The sequence below is a fragment of the Phascolarctos cinereus genome, unplaced genomic scaffold (assembly GCF_003287225.1).
Source record: "Phascolarctos cinereus isolate Bilbo 61053 unplaced genomic scaffold, phaCin_HiC Scaffold_7;HRSCAF=346, whole genome shotgun sequence".
Taxonomy (NCBI): Eukaryota; Metazoa; Chordata; class Mammalia; order Diprotodontia; family Phascolarctidae; genus Phascolarctos; species Phascolarctos cinereus.
Window position 1 is genome coordinate 82587026 of NW_027556180.1, and position 24722 is coordinate 82611747.

The 24722-nt window shown below is 35.7% G+C and overlaps 1 protein-coding gene across 5 annotated transcripts in view; it reads right to left on the reverse strand.

Annotated features, from left to right (window-relative positions):
• The window catches only part of PARD3B (par-3 family cell polarity regulator beta), a 1305457-nt gene that overhangs the window by 752568 nt on the left and 528167 nt on the right, over nt 1-24722 (reverse strand). For all 5 annotated transcript variants that reach the window (XM_020972847.2, XM_020972848.2, XM_020972849.2 and 2 more), the window contains one exon: nt 11256-11427. In XM_020972847.2, coding sequence (XP_020828506.1) covers nt 11256-11427 — 172 coding nt within the window. The remainder of the gene's footprint in view (nt 1-11255; nt 11428-24722) is intronic.

Consider the following 24722-nt stretch of genomic DNA (forward strand, 5'->3'; position numbering starts at 1 on the left):
AGTTCTTCCTTTGGATATGGACAGCATTTTCCATCACGAGGCCTTTGGAGATGTCTTAGATCCTTGTATTGCTGGGTAGGGTTAAGTTTATCAATATTAGTCATTGCACAACATTCTCCCGGCTCTGCTCACTTCACTCAACATCAGACCCTACAAGTCTTTCCAGGTTTTTCTGAAGTCAGCCTATTCACCATTTCTTATAGCATAATAGTATTCCATTACATTCATATACCACAACATGTTCTCAATTTCCAATTCTTTGCTACCACAAAAAGAGCTGCTATAAATATTTTTGTATGTGTGGGTCCTTTTCCCATTTGTATGATCTCTTTGGGATATAGCCCTAGAAGGCTACTGCTGGGTCAAGGGATATGCATATTTTTATAGCCCTTTGGGTATAGTTCCAAATTGCTCTCCAAAATGACTGGATCATTTCACAACTCCACCAACAATGCATTAGTGTTCCAATTTCCCCACATCTTCTCCAGCATTTATCATTTTCTTGTTTTGTCATGTTGGCCAATCTAATAGGTGCGATGTGGTGCCTCAGAGTTGTTTTGATTTGCATTTCTCTAATCAATAGTGATTTAGAGCATTTTTTCATATGACTATAGATGGCTTTAATTTCTTCATCTGAGAACTGCCTGTTCATATCCTTTGATCACTTATCAATTGTGGAATGACTTGTATTCTTATAAATTTGACTTAATTCTCTATATATTTTAGAAATGAGGCCCTTATCAGAGAGACTGTTTGTAAAAATTCTTTCCCAATTTTCTACTTTCCTTCTAATCTTGGTCAGCATCATTATTTCACAAATAACAAATTATGTTTCCCCGTTCCTATGTTGCTTTGCAATTTTAAAATGCCTTAACCTAAAAATAACATCTGTATGGCAGTACTTATAATCATTTCTCCTGAGCAAAACTTAAATGTCCTATGCTTTATCCCCTAGGCATCTTTTTGTTAAATGACAGGAAGGTAAAGCAATCAATTATTCAACATTAATAGGTATGAATGTGATAACATTTAGCTCTCAGGCAATAAATTTGTGTTTTAATATGGGCCTCTTAGAGGCAATGCTTTAAAAAATGGTATAACTTTAATGGGGGAAATTTAAGGCATCTCTGGAAGGCCTAGGAGAAAATATTTTGTGGTAGGTGGGACACTGTGATGTCTCTTACCTCCCAAAATGGAGATAATGGCATAGGGTCTTTGGAGGACTGGGTCTAACAAACAGTGTATTACATACAAGAGCTTCTAAATATTCTTTCAATACTTCAAGCATCCTAGATTCTATTGGTATAGAATAGGGATTCTTAATCTTTTATGTGTCACTGACACATTCCCTGCCTTTGGCAGTCTAGTGAAGCTTATAGTGAACCCTTCTCAGAACAATATTTTTAACACGGTATCGTAAAGGTAACCTATTATGTTAAAATACAGTTATGAAAACATTTAAAATGTCCATGGACCCCATACTGAGAACCCCCAAACTAAAATCTGCTGAGGAGATCTCCCATAGAACTATGAATCTCTTTGTCAATTGGACATCTCCTTCCATCTCTCTTAAGGTCAATAGGCAGAGTATTGTTAGTCAGTCATCTCTGAGATAGAATTTGTCAAGAAATATTGAATTTTAACATATGCAGAAGACATACCTTATTACTGCTATTACATACCTTATTACATACTATTACAAAGCTGTGTGTTGGTCTATTGAGTCAAATACTTCTTCACTTAAAAAATCCACAAATGAACCTAAAGGGATATCTGTTGGAACTCTTGGTTAAGTGGGTGACTTAGGATGAGCTGTGCTATAGAACAATGACTGTGAAAGCTTAACCGTTTCTTTCTCATGTTTTTATCAAGCACACTCTCAATGTGCTTCTGGACCATTCTCATCAAGACTGCATAAGGTGCTTGGCCCTGAGATGCCGAACTGGAAGACAGTATTGGCTTGGGAATCAGAGGACCTAGGTTTGTATCGGCTTTTGTCACTACCTTTTGTGACCTCAGGGAAGTCAATTAACCTCACTGGGACTCACCTTATAAAGTGGAGGGCTCATCTTTTTCAGCACTACATTCATGATCCTGTGATCACATAGAGATAGGGAGTCACTGATATCCTTTAGCTTAATTTTGGTTAATAATACTATTCATGATTTCCTCCCTCTAATCTTTTAGCGTCTTCTCTGTTTTCAGACAGTGTTAAAATCAATCCCTTCAGTGTTTTTGAAACTGTACCTCACCCAGGATAGGTACCTTCTGGGTACTTGTTCTAATTCAGCTTCATCTTCTTAAATGCTATTATGCTTCCTCACATGGTACAGCAAGTATGGAGATCTGAGAAGCCAAATATAATGGTTCTGCTTTCACTGATCAGGGGTGTGCTATAGAACTGATGGGAAATTGGTTCCATTTCTCATCTTTTTTTCCTCAAGTTTCACCCATAAATGATCTTAGATGATATGGCTCATCTAAATCTCATATTAAATTTTCCACAGACTCAATTTCCCATCCACTACTTTTTAATGCTCTGTTTTCCCAATATTCCTCTATCATCCTCCATGTTTTACTAACTACTTTATATTCTAAAATGGTATTACCCTTGGCTTCCATGTTTTTCTGCTTGGCAAAGTAAGCAATTATTTGATAGCTGAGACACTTTTAGGGGGCTTTGGGGTTCCTTGTTGTGGAGACTGCTTTATCAGTTAAGCATATGGAGAAATGATTGATTTTTCCTTTGACTGTTTTCAATCTTTGGCATCATTAGTCTTTTTTTTTAAGTGTGAAGGTGGACTTGTTCTAATTGCATGCATAGTCTTCTCATATTTTTCTTTTCTTTTAATTTAGTGTTAATTTTGTCCTTTGCTCTACTAGTAAATGGCTCGACTTACATGAGTAAACATTTTGCTTCTTATCTTTTAAGGCAGCATGGGATAGTGTGAAAGATAGTAGAATGTGGAGTTAGAGGACCTGTATTCTGAATCTGGCTTTGCTATTTGCCACCCATGAAATCTTGAGTGACCAAGCTTCTTCTTAGCCAGGTCTCAGTTTCTTAATCTGTAAAATGAGGATATTGGTTAAACTAGATGACTATTAATGTCTCTTTGAGCTCTAAACCTATGATCCTAAGATATAATCAACTTTTTTTTGTAGTCATGGTGGTGGTGGTGGTGGTGGTGGTGGTGGTGATGTAGTAGCAGTAGTAGCAATAGTAAGTGACATTTATTTAGGCTTTTTTTAAGGATTCCAAAATGTCCAGAAGTTCAAATCTGGCCTAAAAGACTTAATAGTTACATGACCCTAAGCAAGTCACTTAACCTTTCTGAACCTCAATTTCTTTATCTATAAAATGGGGAATAACATCACCTACTTTCTAGGGTCATTGTGAGGACCAAAGGAGACATTTATAAGGCAATCTGAAAACCTTTAAGAATTATATAAATGTTAGCTGGTTATTATTATTGTTTAATAATATTATTATTTATTTGAGGCAGTTAGTTGGTCTAGTGGATAAAGCATTAGGTCTAGAGTCAGAAAGACCCAAATTCAAATCTGGCCTTAGACCCTTAAGAACTGTGAGACCTGGGGCAAGTCACGCCAACTCTGTCTGCCTCAATTTCCTCTTCTGTAAAATGGTGATGAAAACAGAATCTACAGTCAGGGCTGTTGGAAAGATCAAATGAAATATTTGTAAAGCACTTTAACATGGTGCTTGGTACATAATAGATGTTTCATAAATGCTTGTTTCCTTGTTCCTTTTGCAGATGGTGAAAATGAAGAGTAAAATAAAAGTTAATGAATTGTCCGTGATCACATAACTAGTAAGTGGAGAAATGGTACTTGAACTCCAATGGTGTCTCAACTCCAATGCATTTTACACAATAACATTATGTCTGGGTGCTCACAATGTCTAGTGTCACGTGACTTTCTTCTTGTAGATTCAGATATTCATGATATACTGATTCAAGGCTTCTAAGTTATTTTCCAAGCTTTTGGCCACTTTAATTTCTTAATCCTGATCCACATTTCCCAGAACATGTCTGCCAACATTCCTAGTTTCCTCCTCTGTGTGGTCACCCAAAAGAACAGTAGATGTTTTGATTCTGATCGTATAGACAGATTCTCTGTAGGCTAGAAGTTCTTAACCAGGGGATCCATGAAAAATTGCAAATATATATGTACATATATATATGCACATATTATATATATATATATATATATACATATATTATATATATATATATATATATATATATATATATATACATATATATCTTTATTTCAATATGATTAGCTTCTTTTGGAATCCTATTTTATGCATTAAAAACATTACTCTGAAAAAGGATCCATACACTTCACCAAACTGTCAAAGAGATCTGTGCTACCCAAAAAGGTTAAGAAATTGTGCAATTTTATTTTCTGGCAACAGTGGTGCTAGTGGTGGTGGTAGTGGTAATAGTGATAGTAGTAGCAGTAGTAGTGATGGCAGTAATGGTGGTGGTGGTTATAATAGTGAAAGTACTAGTAGTGGTAGTAGTAGTGATAGCAGGAGTGGTAGTAGTAGTAATAATAGTAGTAATGATAGTAGTAGTCATGGTAATGGTAATAATGGTGGTGGGGTACTAGTGGTAATAGTAGACCTATTCAACTGGCTTCTCATGGCATTGGGTAGTTCTCCAAAGCTCTGAATGCAGAAGATTATCTCCTCTTACAAGTTATATCAAGATGGAAAGGCTCCGAGTGCAGTATCAGCAACAGACTCTGTTGTCTAAGACTAAGACTACAGGCATATTGTGAAGTTTACTAGGTTGACAAATGGGTCATGAATTATTTGGTCACAATACATGGAAAAAATAAAAAAAAATAAAAAAGGCTTTTACTCACACACAGTTCAGAGAAGGGGGTAGAAGGTGGTAAGTATCACAAGGTATTAATCAGGCCAAAAACATGAATTTAGTGCTGTAAATGTGAGATCCTTGTCCAGCAACTGATACATTTAAAAAAAGGACTTGAACCATACCAATCCTGCCTTTATCACAATAAACCAAAAGAACCCAATGGCCTGATGCAGTGACAATAGTACTAGATTTGGAGTCTGAATACCTTTGTTCAAAGCCCAACTCTACCACTTAGTAGCTATGTGATTTTAGGCAAGTCACTTAACTCCTCTGGTCCCCAATTTCCTAATCTGTAAAATGAGAATTAGACTAGATAATAATTTGTAAAGCACTTTACGTTAATTAATTATTCATTTGAACTTCACTACAAGCCTATAAAATAGGAATTATTATTAATCACCTTTAAAAAATGAGCAAATCAAGGTTGAGAGAAGTTAAATGATTTGCTCAGTGGCCACAAAGTTGTGTCCAAGGCAAGATTTTAATTTGTCTTCCTAAGTACAGCTGAGTACTCTATATACCTTGCAATCTGGCTGCCCAACATGACCTCTAATGTCATCTGGCTCCAAATCTGTTTAATTGAAATAATTATGAAAGAGGGTTCTATAATTAGTGGAGAACAAATCAAAATAAGAAAACCACCGTTTTTCTTTCTGCATCAAACATTATAGTCCTTCAGTCATTTGACAACATGTTTTTGTCTAAAATAAGAGACAAGGGAAACCACTGTTGAAGGAGGAAGGACAAAGAAGGAAAATTCTACAGAAGGGTAGAGAGGGGAACAACTTTGTATTTAGATTGCTGAAACCATGATGTTTGTGAAGGAAGGAAGGAAGGGAGGGAGGGAAAGAAAAAGAAAGAAAGAAAGAAAGAAAGAAAGAAAGAAAGAAAGAAAGAAAGAAAGAAAGAAAGAAAGAAAGAAAGAAAGAAAGAAAGAAAGAAAGAAAGAAAGAAAGAAAGAAGAAAGAAAGAAAGAAGAAAGAAAGGAAGGGAGAAAGGAAGGAAGGAAGGAAAAAACAAAAAGAATATTACAACAAGAGGGAACAATTTTCACTTTCTTTTTCCCTTATTACCTTGTTTTTCTCCCATAAGTTATGCAAATTCAGGAATCTGGCTGAAGTCAGAAACTGTGCTCTAGATAAACAGAAGCCCACACACTCTCCTTTCTGGCCACCGCCAGCCATCCACATTGTTATATTTATATGTTTTACTTTTAGAAGAATAGCAGCAAAAAATACTTTATTTCATGCCCTTTTCACTGTTTAAGAAGAGCTAAAGCTTTTTTTCAGGAAGTTGGCTATATCAGGACTATGCATGTTGTTAGCACTGAGCATTTAAGAATATTATTTACCTGCTAACTTTATAAATAATGTAAATATCAAGAGTAGTGTAAGGTCCGAAGGCTCAAAAGTAGTAGAACCAAGATTAAATCTTGGATCTCCTGATTTCAAGTCCAGTACTCTTTTCACTATGTCATATCACCCACATAAAATTTAATTCAACCCAACTCAACAATAAGCTTTTATTAAATGCCAACCTGCCAGGCACTGTGCTAAATACTACAGATAGAAAGATGAAAAAAAAAATGAGCGAGTACCAGCCCTGACAGAGATTAAAGTCTCCAAAGAGACTACAAAATGTATACAGATAAGCAAATACAAAAGGTTTTTATTTTGGTTTGTTTTAATTTGGGTTTTGGAGGGGGTTTAGAGAGGCAAAAGCAATAACTGGAAAGTGACTGTATGTCACCTCAGTTAAAGGAGCAAAGGATTCCAAGTGGTAAAGGTAAGAAAGGAGAATACTCCAAGCAGAGGGCACAGCCTGTGAACAAGGCTGAAAAAAATGATTTCATTCATTTCCAATAGGAAGAACTCATACCATGGCTACTAGGAAGAGGTGGGGAGGAAAAAAAAATTACCTGATAACTTTATTATATATTTAAAAGGAATAGCAAGTTGTACATAATAGATTTGCAATTTCATGTACAGTCATATTTTCCTGTTCTACTAGATTTATGGAAATACTTGTTTTATTTCTTAAGTTCAGAACAAAATAAATAAAATTTTAAAAAATAAACAGAAGTAAATATAGCTGTCATTCACAGCATTCCTTTTGCCACCCAAGGATACTTTCCTTTCTTCTTACATGAGGTACCCTAACACTGGTGAGTTACCCTAACAAACACTTTGTCTACAAGGTAAATAGGAGGGGGAAATGAGAGGGGGAGGTTTCTCAGGAGTGAAATTCAAGAAATACTGATAGGTCACTCAGAACACAGATATATTGAACTGAATATTATCTAAGATTAGAAGAAAATAAAAGAGCAAAGTCTCAAGTGACACCAGAGAAAATGTTATTTTGATATTTTGATAAGAAACAAATACAATTTCAGGGAAATATTTGCAGATCATCTATTTTTCATTCTCCCATACTGCTAACCCCACATGCGGATTTCAGATTTTAAGAAGTAAAAAATACATTGAAAGAAAAAAAAAAACCTCAACACAACCAGAGATAATTCTAAATAAAATAGCTTCTCTGTATTTCTTTTTAAACAAAGCAACATTTGTCACCTTCAAAGCTACAATTCCAAAACTCTTACCAAAATTCAAGGTCTACCCTTGGGATAAAAGTATAAACAGTAGAAAGCGGCCCTTATTTCTTGTCCATATTCCTTAGTGAACCTTAGCTAAGTCCAAATTATTTTGAGGGAATTTTAAGGAAGCAAACTAAGCTATATGAAAACTTTTTTTTGATTGATTATATTGGTGGACTCCTAACCATCAGTACTTTAGCCTTTAGTGTGCTACTGAAAATCAATCAGCTGATGAGCATTTATCAAGAACGGACCAAGTTTTGGTAATTATGCTAGAGGCTAAGGATGGAAAAAAATAAACAAACAAAAGTGAAAAAAAAGTTCTTGTCCTCAGGGAGTTTTTATTCTGCCAGGAGAGATACATATGCTGGTGTTTAGTCCTTTTAGTGGGGTGGACTCTTCATGACCCTGTTTGGGATTTTCTTGGAAAAGTTACTGCAGTGGTTTTCCTTCACCAGCTCATTTTACAAATAAGGAACTGAGGCAAACAGGATTAAGTGACTTGCCCAGGGACCTACAGCTAATAAGTACCTGATTTGAACTCACAAAGATGAGTCTTCCTGACTCCAGGCTTGGCACTTTATCCACTGTGCTACACAGCTGCAAAGATGCATTGGCCAATGATCCATTGGCTGGATCTCTGTGGAATATGTATGGGTGATGGGTTTCCAGGAGCCATTCCATGGAGTAAGAATGGAGCTGGGCTAAGCTGTCCTGGAAATCTCTGGTGACACATAGGCCTCAACACCGAAGAAGATGATGAGCTCATTATACTCTTGGGTCCTGCAACAATGAGGGTCAAAGGGGATGCACAGTTTTGCGGCCTTTGGGGTATAGTTCCAAATTGTTTTCTGGAATGATTGGACTAGTTCACAACTACACCAACAGTACATTAGTGTCCCAATTTTCCGAAAGTCCTCCCAGCATTTCTCATTTTCCTTTTCTATCATGTTAGCTAATCAGACAGGTATGAGGTAGCATCTCAGAGTTGTTTTAATTTTCATTTCTCTATAATCAGTAGAGATAGCTTTGATTTCTTCTAAAAACTGCCCATTTATATCCTTATCCATAGATCTGGCAGGTACATTTTTCCACATACCCCTAACTTATTTATATCACCATTTATGTCTAAATAATTTATTCATTTTGACCTAATCTTAATATATGCTATTATATACTAGTCTATGTTTAGTCAAACTTAGTCAAACTGCTTCCACGTTTGCCCAGAAATTTTTGTCAAATGTTGAGTTCTCAACCCCAAAGCTTGGATCTTTAGGTTTTTCAATGGTCATTACCTTGCATTATGTACTTAATCTATTCTACTGATCTGCTACTCAATTTTTTTAGCCAGTACCAGATAGTTTTGACGATTACTGCTTTGTAATTTAATTTGAAATCTTGAACTGCCAGCCCTCCTTGATGAACGTTTTTTCAATGATTTCCTTAATATTCTTTTGTTTTGTTTTGTTTTGTTTTTTAGGCAATTGGGGTTAAGTGACTTACTTGCCCAAGGTCACACAGCTAGCAAGTGTCAAGTGTTTGGTCTGAGGCTGGATTTGAACTCAGGTCCTCCTGACATTGCCTGATTTCTTTAATATTCTTGACCTCCTCTTCTTTTTCCAGATGGATTCTATTACTATTTCTCTATGTGTATAAAATAATTTTTGGTAGTTTGATTGTAATGGAAATGAATAAGTAAATTATTTTAGGTAGAATTGTCATATATATTATATTGACTCGACGTACTCATGAGCAACTAATATTTCTCTAACTGTTTAGTTCTGTTTTTATTTGTGTGAAAACTTTTTTTAAATTTTGTTTTGTTTGAAATTGTGTTCATATAATCCCTATGTTTGAATTGATAGGTAAAATCCCAAGTATTTCATATAGTTTGCAGTTATTTAAAACATAATTTCTCATTCTATCTCTTCCTGCTGGGATCTGTTGGTAGTACATAGGAATGCTGGCAATTTATGTGGGTTTATTTTATATCCTGCAAATTTACTGAAGCTGTTAATTGTCTGAACTAGTTTTTTGCTTGATTCTCCAGGGTTTTCTAAGTATACCATAATATCATCTGCAAAAAGCGATGGTTGTGTTTCCTCATCATCTATTCTAATTCCTTCAATTCTTTTTTCTAGCATTTCTTGAACAATATTGATAATGGACATCTTTGTTTCACCCCTGATCGTACTGCGAAGGCTTCAAGTTTATCCCCACTACAGATGTTTGTTCTTGGTTTTAGATAGATTCTACTTATCATTTTAAGAAAAGCTCCATTGATTCCTATGCTTTCTAGTGTTTTTAATAGGAATGGGTATTACATTTTGTCAAAGGCTTTTTCTGCATCTATTGCTATGATAGTATGATCTTGATATAGCATACAATTATATTTCTGTCATTTTTGTTATTGATATGGTCAATTACACTGATAGCTTTCCTTATTTTGAACCAGCCCTGAATTCCTTGTATAAATCCCACCTGGTCATAGTGTATGATCTTGGTGATATATTGCTATAATCTCCTTGCCAGTATTTTATTTAAAATATTTGCATTGATACTCATTAAGTAAATCAGTCTAAAATTCTCTTCCTCAGTTTTTGTTCTCTCTGGTTTAGGTATTCAAACCATATTTGTATCATAAAAGCAATTTGGTAGGAGTTCTTCTTTTCCTATTTTTTTTCAAATTATATAGTGTTGGGATTCATTGTTCCTTAAGTGTTTGGTAGAATTCACTTGTAAATCCATCACTGAAGGCTTGTTTAATTTCTTTTCCTAAAATAGGGTTATTTAAGTATTCTATTCCTCTTCTGTTAATCTGGGCAGTTTTGTTGTTCTTTGTTTAGTCATTTTTCAGTAATTTCCAACTCTCTGTGACTCCTTTTGGGGTTTCCTTGGTAAAGATACTGTAGTGGTTTGCCTTTCCTTCTCCAGCTCATTTTATAGAGGCACCTGAGGCAAACAGGGTTAAGTGACTTGCCCAGTAAGTGTCTGAGGACAGATTTAAACTCAGGAAGAGGAGTCTTCCTAACTCTAGGCATGGCTTTCTATCTTACACCACTCAGGGGAGGCACTAAGAGCTATGGGGATCAGGAAAGACTTGTATAGAAGGAAGAAGCTGAGCTAACTTTTGAAGGAAACCAAGGATTCTAGGAGGAGGTGTCGAGGAGGGAGTGTACTGCTGGTAAAAGATACAGCTGGTATGGAAAGGCACAAATACAGAAGCCAGACTGCTCTTGGTGGAGAACATTCACCTCAATTTCCCCAAACTGTAGCAAACAGGAATGTGAGTAATATAAAAGAAAAATGGAGTGTTTCGTGAAGTTTGTGAAGCATTTTAAAAGTCAGGTAAGTTTATATTTGATCTTAGAAGAAATAGAGAACCATCTGAATGTACTGAGTAGGAAAATGGAATGGTCAAACTCGTCTGCATTTTAGGAAAATCATATTAGCAACTGTGTGAATGATGGATGGGAGAAGAAGACTTGAGGCAGGGAGACCAATTAAAAGGCTGTTGCATGAGAAAGATGAAAAGGGCAAAGGCTTTCTGCTGTCCCCTAAATACCATCAGAACCAAACATGCAAACAGTCATTTTAGACGGAAAGAAATGAAGAGGAAATTATTTCTTTTAAAGAAAACAAGTTAAATGGCTAAAAGGCATAAAACTGAAGCTTGCCTAATGTATATTCCTCTTCTATACCAAGTAGTCATTTCAGACATTGGAGGCAGCACACTTAGTACACATACGTACCTAATTTCAGAGCAGAAGTAGTTACTTCAATTTCTCCACCAATGGGCTTAAAGGCAGCCAGCTGGGTAGCCACTTCTGCATCAAAAGGATCTGGGCTGTGGCTCTCTGTTATGTTTCCACTAGGGCTCTCAATCTTAGGAACCGATTCTTGTTCATCAAACACAGCAATCAGCTATAAATAAAGCAATAAAAAAGGAGTTATTTTACACGGTATAAATTTTACTTCAACACAGAATATACCAATTCTAATTCCATTTTTTCTATTGTTTTTAGATGAAGGTGGTCCTTAGAGCCTTTATAAAGGGCTCTAAAATGCTTACTGGGTTTCTTAATTCTCTATGATTACTTGTTCTCTGCATGTGCCTCTGTGTTCTTCCCAACCTTCTCCATCCCCCTATCAATTAGGAGAAAAGCTTTCTTTGATTTTTTTTTTCAAAACTAGAGAAAAGATTTGGGTCAACACTAATAATGACAATAATGATATGTCACATTTATGAGGTTCTTTAGGATTATAAAGCTTTTTAAACAGATTATTTAATTAGATCTTTACAACAGACTTGTGAAGTAGGTAAATATGTGTAATGTTATCCACAGTTTCCATATGAGTAAACTTTGGTGATGACCAAGTTCCTAGGACTAGTGAAAAGCTGGGCCTTAAACCCACCTTCTGATTCTACTACCACTGCTCTTTCTTACTATATCATGCTGGGTTCAATAAATGCCCTATTCCTTACGTAAGGCTCCTGAAAATATCTTCTTTTTTTTTTTGGATTTTTTTTAAAGGCAATTGGGCTTAAGTGACTTGGCCAGGGTCACACAGTCAATACGTGTCAAGTGTTTGGTCTGAGGCTGGATTTGAACTCAGGTCCTCCTGACTTCAGGGCCGGTGCTCTATCCACTGTGCCACCTAGCTGGCCTGAAAATATCTTCTTAGAAAATAAAATCCAAATCTTTAGCTAGAAGCTATGTGACAGATAATCTAGTCCCACAATCTCATTTTACAGATGAGGAAACTAACACAGAGACAACTAAGTGATTTGGCCAAAGGCAGGCTGCTCTTCAATATCAGAGGCTAAGTTTGAACCTGGGTGTTCTGACTCCAGTATTTATTGGATGCTCTAAACAAAAGCGGAAGGGGAGGGGAAGAAATTTTGCCACTAGGTCACCAGGGTTGGTCCTAGAAGTAGGTTTTTTACGTGATATGATTGCATAGTGACACAAGGCTTCATTTGTATAAAAATCTTTCCTGCGCTAACTTGTTATAAACATCTCTAGTAATCCTATCCGAGTCACTCCTTTGTGCTGAAAGCCAATGCAGAATTGTTGCCTGGAAAGGAGGACAAATAAAAATCAGCAACTGTAAATATACCAGTGTAAATTAAATGATCACATTAATTAGGTTAAAACAAAAATAATAGTGCTCCAAGGAAGTGAGGGCAGCAGGGGGTGAGAACAGGGAATGAGAAGGGAGGTGGCTCAAGAAAAGGTACTGCCCAGAGAAGGCCAACCTAGGGCATCAGAGTGGGCTTTGAGAAATCAAATAAGGAAAAGAAGATAATCAATGTTTTAGGAGTGGGAAGGAAGGCAGGGAGAACAGTATGGGATTGATCCCAAAGGCAACAGGGCAGGGGGCAAGCAGGATGATAGATTCCTTATATTCTAATTACAGCTGGAGGGGGGAGAATAAGTAGACATCTACATAAACAAGGGAGAAGGGTTTGGGGGAGCAGCTTGAACCTCACTTTCATTTGAACTGGTCAAAGGAGAAAAAACACATATACACATAGAATTGGGTACAACAATACATTTCACTCAACAGGGAAATAGAAGGGAGAAAGAAGTGGTGCCCATAAATTGGGGAATGACTGTATTAGTTTTAGAATTATAAATGTGATGGACTACTACTGTGTTATAAAAATGATGAAGGGGATGGTTTCAGAGAAACCTGGGGAAACTGAATTCAGAGAAACCTGGGGAAACTGAATACGAATTGATACAGAATGAGTAGAACCAGGAGAACAATTTATTCAGTGACAACAGTATAGTAAAGACAAATAAAAGAAAGAATTAGGAACTCTGATCAGTGGAATAACCAACCAGGATTCTAGAGGACTAATGATGAAATATGTTACCTGAGTCCTGATAGAGAGGTGAAGGATTCAGAGTGAAGAATGAGATATATTTTTTTGGACATGGTCAATGTGGAAATGTGTTTTGCCTGACTATACTTGTTGTAATAAGAGTTCTGCTTTTAACTTTCTTTTCTTTTGCAACTGGGGCATGAGGTAGGAGAAAGAACAGGCAGACTTGGCTGAATGAAAAAAATTAATTTAAGAAAAATAGTTACAATCAGTAATTATATATACCCAGGCAGGATTCAAGGGTTGCCTCTGACACATGCATGTTGTCTGATCCTAGGCAAGGCACTTAATCTATTTGTGTTCTTAGCCACTATCTAAGACTCAAAATTGCAGAGTACACAGTGATCCGTGATGGTAGAGGGAGTTTTCTCACAGGCTCAATCCAAAAAGTACACGCAAAATGGTACTGTCTTTTAAAAGAGGTACCACAATTATATTGTCTAAGTCCTATCCATGCTCCAAGATCCAGGTCAAATAACATCTCCATGAAGCCCCCACTCTTCCCACCAAGTAAGAAATTATCACTCCACCCTAAACTAACAGTACTTTGTATTTACACTTTCTCATGGAATTTGAATTATAATTATTTGTGTATATGTTCCATTTTCCTATGATGTTAGGTTCATGGGGGCCCAAATTGACTTGTCTAACTTTGTATCTCCCCCTGTGCCAAGCTTTGCATTCTACCTACTGCAAATGACTAATAAATGTAGAAGGAAATTATCTTCCCTATGAGACTAGAGGATACATGAGGGTAAGAGCCATGCCATGGACATTCTTTGTGCCCCCACAAAGCCCTGAACATGACTCAATACATTTTTATTAATGAATGTGTAAATATTTGCTATCATAGATAGAGGACTTAGTCCTTGGATTAAAGAATATCTCAAATTCTGCTTCGATACATGATAGCTATGTGACCATAGAAAGGTTAAAAAGACAACTCCCTTAACCTCTGAGGTATCTAAAACTATAAAACTACAGGTGCTTTGCTGTCAGTATCATACAGGGGCTCTCCACACAAAGTTTTCCCTAAACAGATTAAATTACAGGTTTTTAAACAAAAAGATACTTATTTATATTAATTACAGTATACCCATTTCCTTCCCCAAATTATATAGCAGCTTCCCTGAGGCCAATCAGGGACAGAATCTAATGCTTGTTCTTCAAATGATAACTTATTTTATCTTGGACAATATAATAATGTGTTTCCTCTATTTAGTTGAAGGCTGGACTAGACACTGTGTGAGTTCTCTTCTAGTTTTAACTATTATGAGATTCTTATCTGTGAAAGGTTTCCCCTTGAACAGAATATAGTACTACACAGCCTTTGAAGATGACATTTATTTATTCAATAATGAACTTGACTGAAGAATCCCTTACATGTATGTTGTAGAGGGGAATTCTTTTTTTTTACTTACCAGTGGACTATGTAGTTTCTAAGATCCTTTCATAATCTAAGATTCTGTGATATTCTATGTTTTTTAAAAAATCAAATACCAATAAAGTGGTTACTTGAAGATCAAATTCTATGTTATGATAACTGCTAACCTGAATAACAACATATATGTAAATCTGATGAAATTCAAACTTGAAATTCAGCCATTAGTTAGAAGATAAGCTTTGTAAGCATTGTATTTTGTACTAATTTGTCCTAATGATGGATGATTTTTCACTTTAAAATATTAGACAAACAATTAACATCCTAGTATGTCAATCTACTTTAAAAGTAACTTGAATGTCACACTTTAAAGAAAAAATAAGATAACTAATGGAAATTAGGTCTTTCATCACCCTCTACACAAAGCAAATCTAACCATTATTTAAAATATTTAGTTAGAAAAGCTGCTCAAAACCCCATTTATAAGGGCACCTTGTTGCCAACAATATTAATAACACAATTGCATTACTAATCAATCAAAACATCATAAATACCAACTTCAGCCTTTCAAAAGGAGCACATATAATTAGGGATATGCAAATTAACTATTCAAAAATAATTTTCATAATTGACTACTCATTTCCAGCACAGAGACTTCTTCAATTGTGAAATCTAGCAACCCTTCTCTCCCCAAGAGAAAAATGATACTCTCAAAGTTTTTTTTTCATTTTCTTGGGACAAAAACTACAAATTTTCTGCTCTGTAATTGGTAGTACTGATAAATGGCTTTTAAAGTTAAGACCTAAATAGATCAGTAATCAAAAGATTACTCTAATACAAAATAATCACTACACTGACATTCTTCTAATCTACTGGCAAAAACAGTATGTTATGTTTCTTTAAACACCTCAAATGCTGACAAGAATAATCAATAAAGGAACAACATGAAATGTTGTATTTATCACTAGACCTGTAGCATAATTAGAATGTCAGCACTACACAATGTTGAAATCCAGCACATATGAATACATGCGACATTGTTGAAATCCAATACATATGAATAATAATCATAACAATATACCAATCAACTAGGCAAATAATAGGTTATTAAATCGTTAATACCTTAAAGCGGTTTTTATTTATCTAAAAGCTTTTTTACAATTGGCAAGCCCTATCCCTGTATTGTGGGGGAGGGATTTTTTTTTTTTAATTCCTGACAGAATCTAGTCTATTGAAATCATTATGATAGCTTAAACCTCTGGGACGTGAAGACTGGGGAGCTGGTAATAGAATCTTAATCAGAGGTGTGTTGTAAGAATTTTAAATAGTCAAATATCTGGTAAATTTTAAGTGACATTTAATTCTTTGATTTAGATTTTCTTTCCAGTGTATTTTAATAATTACTATCTCATATCTGTACAACTGTATATGAAAGATAGAGCCCATTATTTCCTTCCAACCTGGTCCCCTCCATTTTTCAGTTTCCTTTTGTATGTTGTTTGTCTTCCTCCATTGGATTGTAAGCTCCTTGATGACAAAGACTGTCTTTTTATTTTATTTGTGTCCTCAATACTCAGCATAGTGCCCTGATAGTAAGTGCTTAATAAATGTTTATTGACAACCATTATTGACCAGAGCAAAATGTAGCCACAAGAGTATTCCTCCAGTAGATTATGTCCCACATATACATATAGATTACACAAGAATTCATGAATGATTCAGCCACTAAGAACTTTGTTCAATAACCCTTTATCAATACTATGTAGGAAATAAAACATGTTTGCCAAGGGTTTCTATCACTCTTATGATGGATATTCCTATGAAAAGTACAAACAGAATATGAAGTTTCCTAAAAATTGTGACATTCTCCTGATGTTTCTATTTCCAAATAACATTATGCTGGTTGTTCTGGTACTAGAACATTACAGGATTTCCTGAATGAGATCAGTCAAAAGAGATTAGCCTAACTATCCACACAGGAAAAACTAAGTGGATGTCAAATGCAAATTGTTCATATTATGACCTGAAGATGAATGATCATGTCACTGAGTTGGTTTATTGATACATAAATCCTGAATAGGCACTGCAGACAGATGATTCTATCTGTGTCTAGAATAAAATAACAGGAGAGGAAACTGGCTAGACCACATTTAGGGAACTGCATAGCTGTTTCAACAATCCCAATCTGTTCACTATCACCAAAGCCCATGTTTTCAAAGACAGTAAGCTACAGTGGAAAGAGCCCAGGATTTAAAATTAGGAAAGACTTGGGTCCAAATCTCAAGTCTAATATTTACTGGGTATATGATCACGGACACATCATTTAACTCCTCTGAGCTTCAGTCTGCTCATCTGCAAATTAAGATAATAAATACCTGCAGTACAAGTTACTATAAGGCTCAAACCTTTCCAAAGCTTGATGGGCAACAAATTTGCCAGTTATTATTACTATGATCATCATTATCTCTGATATTCTTCCAGTGATGCCAGATGACATGATCCTGGTGATGGTCTTTAAAGTATCAAACTGTAAATCACCCAAAGGATCATTGAAAGACACATGATTCAGAAATATTGAAAGCCTTTAACTAAAGAAATATACATGACCTCAGATTTAGGACTGTCTAAAATTGTGACGCTTACTTTGACATATTAATGGATCTGTTCTCTCCTGGGTGTGGAAACCTTACTCTCTGTAGTATAACATATATAAACAATGACATGTAGGCAAGGGATGCCAAAAGCCATTCTTCTACGAAATATAATGACAAAATAAGGGAGTGAACCAGTCATGTATCAATAGTAGGATATAACATAGACACAGTGAGTGTTTTATTAGTATTAAAAGACCTAGGAAATCTCAACCTCTTACTGAGTTACTACTTCTATGGAGGGGCTACGGAGGACATAGATAAACATCATATAGAATGAGAAGTTATCACAGTATCAGTTTTACAGCTATAAAGGATTTTTGAAATTACTTGATCCTACCTTCCCACTTTACAGATGAAGAAACTGAGGACTGAAGCCGTTAAGTGACTAGCCCAAAATCAAAGAGTAGCAAAGCAAGGATTCTAGCACAAGTTCTTACAACAGAACCCACATTCTTTCCATAGCAAAGCACTTCCTTCCAACAAATGGGTTAAGATATAATCTATACCCTTAGAGTATCTTCATTCATTCAGTAGGGTTCCCACACCCATGAGAGCACAGATATATTAATATATCAAAGTAAGCATCAAAATTTTAGAACAATCCTGAATCTGAGGTCATATATATTTCTTTAGTTAAAGGCTTTCAATATTTCTGAATTTTTAATCAAATTTCTTCTGTTAGGATGGCTAAATACTAACTAATGCCTGCAGTAGGCAAGAATAAATTAATGTTCACTATTTTATTGTCAAGGTCAGCCAATTGTTTTTACCATGTTGCTACAGTTTGATTAAATCTAATAATGGCTATAATTAACTTTACCAGTATTTGCAATTCCACGCGTATATTTCTTGTTCATTTATTTTTACCTTTTACATCAGGGTTCCAAGCTCAGTCTGTACTTATTTACTGCTACTTTTAATCAATGAGTATGGCCTTAAACTAACAAGTGATTCTCTTTCACAGAGGCACATAAATGAAATCATGATCTATGAATTTGGTAATTATTCTGCCTCATAACAGATATTATCCAATATTTTGCCTTACTCTTAGGATACCCACCTGACATTTCCAGTGTGACAGGTGTGAATTATACTGACTAACTAGAGACACAATTCACTGTAAATATTTTCTAATACTTAAGCTGATGCAGTATTCTATTCAATATTTATGTGGATATGCCTGAATCAAAAATTTATGATAAAGTGCTGAAGACACAAAGGTGGCTAGGTTTACCAGCACCCTAAGAAAACTGCAAAGTTGGCAAAGATTCTTTTGGTTTCCTTTCACTTTGCTATCTAAACTCTCCTCCTAGAATCCCTTAGGCTCCCATCCTATACAACCTCCATACAACTCCTTTAAGATTCCTCTTGATATAGAAAACTGAAGGACCCTATGTGAGCATATTCTTCCTGAAACAGCCCACCCTCCAATATCATTTGAGGTGGTACAGTAGTTAGAGTGCTGGGCTTGGAATCAGGAAGACTTATCTTCCAGAGTTCAGATCTGGACTCAGACACTTACTAGCTATTTGACTAGCAAGCCACTTAATCCTGTTTGTCTCGATTTCCTCATCTATAAAATAAGCTGGAGAAGGAAATAGCAAACCAATCCAATATCTCTGCCAAGAATGGCAGCACAAAGACATGACTGAAACGACTGAACAACAATTCCAATTAAATTTCCCAGTCCCATAGAATTTAGGCTTTTGTCACTTGATCTACAGATTCATAGGAAAACTAGTGGGCTTGACCTTCATAGGGTTGTGTATAGTGTTAAAGAGGAATCTGTCAACTTTGATAAATATTAAATTATTGAAATTCCTGCAGGAGGATTTTCTTCAGTATGCAGGTCTTCCTAATGCCCACTATAGCACATTGCTCATCCCTGTTAGGCTTTCAAAGACAAAGAGTGGGGATGGACAGAGCTCCCCTTCCCTCTTGGTATCGGAAGAAAACACACCGGAGTACACAAACAGAAACTCTAGTGGCCATGGTAGCTTTCCTAGGAACTGTTCCATCTTTTCAGGGCTGACGGTGTCATCTTCTATCTTTTTAGGGCTGACTTTCCAGATGGACTGTATCATTATTTCTGTTCAGATATGGAATTAGAGAAACTAGTTGGAGCATCAGACAGAAGGAACAGAGCTGGTGTGCTACTGATCATGTTGACCTATAGCTGGTGGTAAGCAGAGCATACTGGATAAGGGCATAGTCTGAGGGGCCACAGGTGAGCCTGGGAGGAGGGGCACAATGACATGCCCCTGATGCTGGGGTGCCTGAGGTCATCTCTCCTTTATTGTGTCTTCCCTATGCTAAATGTGGAAGTATATCCATCTCTAATCCTCAAATCCCATGCTAGTCAAAATTCTAAACATTTCCTCAATATTTCCCCTCTATTACCGTAAGCAAGAAATAAAAACAACTAACTTGAGTTTTAGACTTTTTCTTCTCTACTTAAGTTGAGGTGTTAAGAACAGCTTTAAAAAATAGTCCCCCAAAGAAAGTTCAAGGGGGATGTATATAACCAACCACTTCTATGAAGTCTGAACAACATATATTCTGAACCATTGCATAGATCATAAAAGTGGTATTCAGAGGCATACTTGTGGATCAATGTCTGTACTACTAAAAAGAAAAAAAAAACTACTACAGTACAAAGAAGTTGTGTTATTGCTGACTGATTCATCTTTCTCACCATCTCTTTGCCTGTATTATCTTTTATCCTCTCTTCATCAGGCATTTCACAGAGGAACTAAGCGAAGTATTAGTCTCAAATACATTAGCAATGCAATTTTCACCTATGTTTTCATCAAATAGACCAAGGCAAACCAACTCTTTTGGACAGGTTAGGAAACCTTCTGTAAGACTAATCAACAAAATGCTAGCTAAAGAGTTAGGAAGAGCTGGGTAAAGTTTACCTCTGATACTTGCTTGCCTCAGCTGATGTACCTTCCAGATCTAAATTTATAATCATGTGATCTTGTGAGAATCTGTGGTATCCTTGGTTCTCCTCTCATAAATTGAATAGAATGCATTCTATTGGGCCTCCCACTATTTGAACAATTTGCCAATGTCTTTGGTTTCTACAGTGACAAAGAGACATTTTAATACATACCAGAAATGACTTAATTTGTGTATTCTATCACTATATGTGATCTTGACAAAGGTTTTCTCTTGATATACTGAATAATTCAGTATTCTGTCATCTTGCCATCTGTATCTTTGACCTCTGTCCCCAGAGTTCCCATAAAGTGTAGACAGCAGCCTTTGGGAACAACGAGCTTAACCCAGATTCTCTTACTACCAAGATTCACCTGCATTTATATGTGGAGTATTTTGGATTACTAATTACACTTCTAAGAAATATGTGACTGCTATAATTACATGTCTCATGAACAATGTTATTGGTAGGAAATTCACCTTTGCTATCTTGAGTTCAGTCAGTTTAACTGCTGAGACTTAACAAGGCTGTTTTTGTCCCACCATCCCCTCCTGCCCACGGGCTTCATAAATATCCTAGAAACTACTAACACCCTGAATTGGAACATAAATTAAATAAACAGTATCCTGCAAATATAAGATTGGAATAATTTGTCTTAAATCTTAACAAAACACAATTAAATCTAAACAAGAATGTGAAGTTACTGCCATTTCATGAGTTGGGCAAAACACTTTCTCACTTTGGGAAGAGAGTGAAACACTGCAAAATGTCATTTTAATACATGCATCAAGCTGCCTGCCACTAAATACTGGTTGGTTTTGTGTGCTAATTTTATGCCACTTTAAACAAAGGTTTCAAAATAGGATCTCTTCTTTAATATGTTTCTGACAGCTAGCTTGGAGTGTTTAATCAGGATTTAAAAATTAGCAGAATTACATTAGCATCTTCATTGTACAAAAAACAAGCATGTAGCAGCTGTAATTTTCACAGATTTTAGTCAAAATGCACTAAGTAGGATAAAAATCATTCTTCTTCATTCCTCTTGAAACCAAAAATCCCCAATGTGTGTCTTTAGAAACTTCAGATAAATCGGTTTCACTCTTAAGAGAACAGCATGGGTAACCTTCAACAATACAGACAATTCTGGTTTCCATTACCATTTTAAAATATGCAGCAGCAGCAGCAGCTTCATAATACAGCTAATTAGGAAACATTAAAGGTTTTTCAAGAACCAAATCCCCTCATGTCAATGTACACAGGTGTATATACCTGACTTTTTTTTTTTGATAAATGAGCTCTTTAAAATACATGTGTACATTCTTTGCACAATTTGTTAAATGATTTTCCTATTGGTATGTGTTATGACCTAGGAGATGTATTTCCTTGGAAATAATTTTAGTCAAACTATGAAAAAACCATATTTATGGATATATTTAAATAATTATTTGATAATTTAAATATAGTAATAACTGAATAATATAATACTAATTTAAATATATACCTTAAAAGTATATATTTATGTAAAAACACTAATTGTTGACACAACAGTAATCTGACTCTAAATATGAATGGTACAGTGGTATAAACAGCTTGGAAAAGTCTGAGAAAATTTTGCTTTGTGCTTCCAGCACAACAGTATGACATCACATTCATATATCAAAGTTTACTATGGTGCAGTAAGAAATGAGACAGCACATGATTTCAAAGAGACATGGAGAGATTTTTAGGAACTGATGCAGAAAAAAAGGAGTTGAAACAGAAAAAAAATTATACTGGAACATCAATATTATTTTTCTAATGAACAATTTTGAAGACTTTTAAAAACTGATGAAGATTGATACGAACAGAACCAGGACAACAATTTCTAGAGTAACAATGGAAGTACAAATACAAACAAACTTTGAAAGCTGTAAAAACCATGATCAAAGCAATGATCATCCATGATTTCAGAAAACAGATTATGAAACATGCAATCCGCAGATAGTTTTAGGGTACATTATGAGACATATTATTTTTTGAACAATTCCAGTGAGGGGATCTTTTTTCCTTGACTATGTGTATTTGTTACAAGGAACAAATGGGGTGGGGGGGAAAGAAAAACTAGATATCACTTCACTTAAAAAAAAATTTTAAATAGAGAAGTGGAAAGGCTATAGGTGTGGAAGGTAGTGTGTCCTTTCCAGATGAAGTCCCTGTATTGTAAGTTTTCCTTAACTGTCTTTGTTACAATAGAGCTCTAATGGGATAGAGATAATGTTTGTAATATTAAAAAAAAAACACATCCATAACACTTTAAAAATTATTTTTAAAGGACTGAGATGGTGGGGAATTGGTAGTATTCTTAGGCCTGCTTGAAAATATAAACCATAACACATTTTTCATCCGGATTCTCTGCAACTATATCATAAAACTATATTCTAAAGCTTTCTGGGTGAGTTGTCTCACTCTACTTGACCACTATAGGTGTGCTAAAACCTAAATACCAATGCTTTGGTAAAAATTATTTCTGGGTCAGAGATAACTGTATGGAAAGTTTCAGAAGTGTGATTTATGAGCACATAAACTACAAGTGAATTGGAACTAGAGATTAATACAGTCTCTGGATAATGGTATTTAGAGGAAAGTCTGTAGTAGACCTTCCTAAGTAAAGAGACATTTTCCAGGGACCTCAGCAATGCTCAGTAATATATTCTCTTCATTTCTTTAATTGGAATTTTTGTATATGGAAAATTAGAAGAGTAACTGCATTAATTCCAATTATTCTTACCACTCTTAGTGTTTTGTTGCACTCTGACAGTATAAATGTTTGGTGAGCTCAAACAATGTAAAAAGTGGACTGGAAAAATAGATCAAGGAAACAGTAAGTTAATGAACTGGGAAGTTAAGATCTTAACAGGCTGACTTAGGTTTGAATCTAATAAGATAAAATTTAATAAGGATGCAGGCCATGTTTTACATTTAGGCTATACAATTATTATCATATTGTAACAGAAGAGGAAACAGTTTCAGAGAGGTTGAGAGACTTGCCTATGGTAACACAATTAAGTAAATCATGGAAAAGGGATTGAAATTCGGATTTTCTAGACTCCAAGAGATAGCACTCTATCTTGCCTCTTCACAACTTGTCCCCTTCCTACTTTTTCAGTCTTCATATATTTTATCACCCTCCATGGACACTACTGGCCTTCTTGCTGTTTTTTGCACAAGACACTCCATTTCTCAACTCTCTTCATTTCCAGTGGCTAACCCTCACACATGGATTGCTCACCCTCCTCACTTCTGCCTTCTGGCTTCCCTGGCTATCTTGAAGAAGCCTTTCCCAGGCCTGCCCCCCTCTTCCCCACCATTCCTTCCCATGGAGATCACATCTCATTTTCACACTTATCTTGTATGTTCAAAGTTGTTTGCATGTTATCTCCCCTCTTAGAAGGTGACCTCCAGGAGTGCAGAGATTATGGTTTTTGTCCTTCTTTGTAACCTCAGTTCTTAGCAAAGTTCCTGCCACATTATTGTTGTTGTTATTGTTCAGTCATGTCTGACTCTTGGAGACTCTGTGGGTCATGCTGTCCATGGGGTCTTCTTCCCAAGGACACTGGAGGGCAGTTTGTCATTTCCTTCTCTAGTGTATTAAGGCAAACAGAAGTTAAATGACTTGCCAAGGGTCGCACAGCTAATGTCTGAGGCAGGATTTGAACTTGGATCTTCTTGATTCTAGGCCTACCACTCTATTCTCTGAGCTACCTAGCTACCTCATAGTATACATTAGTAAGCATTTAATAAATATTTAATGATAATAAAAATGATAGTGAAGATGATAATAGGCCTCAATCTCATCTATAAAATAGTTCGACTCGATGACTTTTGTGACCTTTATCTCTAAATACTATGATATGTTTGTACATGAATACAAATGAACACACGTGGATATATATGTATATATGTATACACATTACCAAAAGGCAGCATAACATAATTATAACTAGCATTTATTTAGTGCTTTTTAAGGTTTTCCATGCACTTTTACAAATATTATCTCATTTTAATCTTTATAATAACCTTGAGAAGTAGGTACTATAATTATCCTCATTTTACAGATAAAGAAACTGAGGCAGAGATTAAATGACTTGCCTAGTCAGGTAGCTACGAAGTGTAGATTTGAACTGGGCTCTTCCTGTCAATCTGAACTAGTAAGGCTGCATTTGAACTTAGATCTTCCTGACTACAGGTCCAGCATTCTACCTACTTTGGAGTCAGGAATACTGGCTTCAAGTAGAGTCTCTGATACTTACTGGTTTGGCTGTAAGACCCTAGACAAATTTCTTAACCTCTCAGTGGCTCCAGGCAATTTTA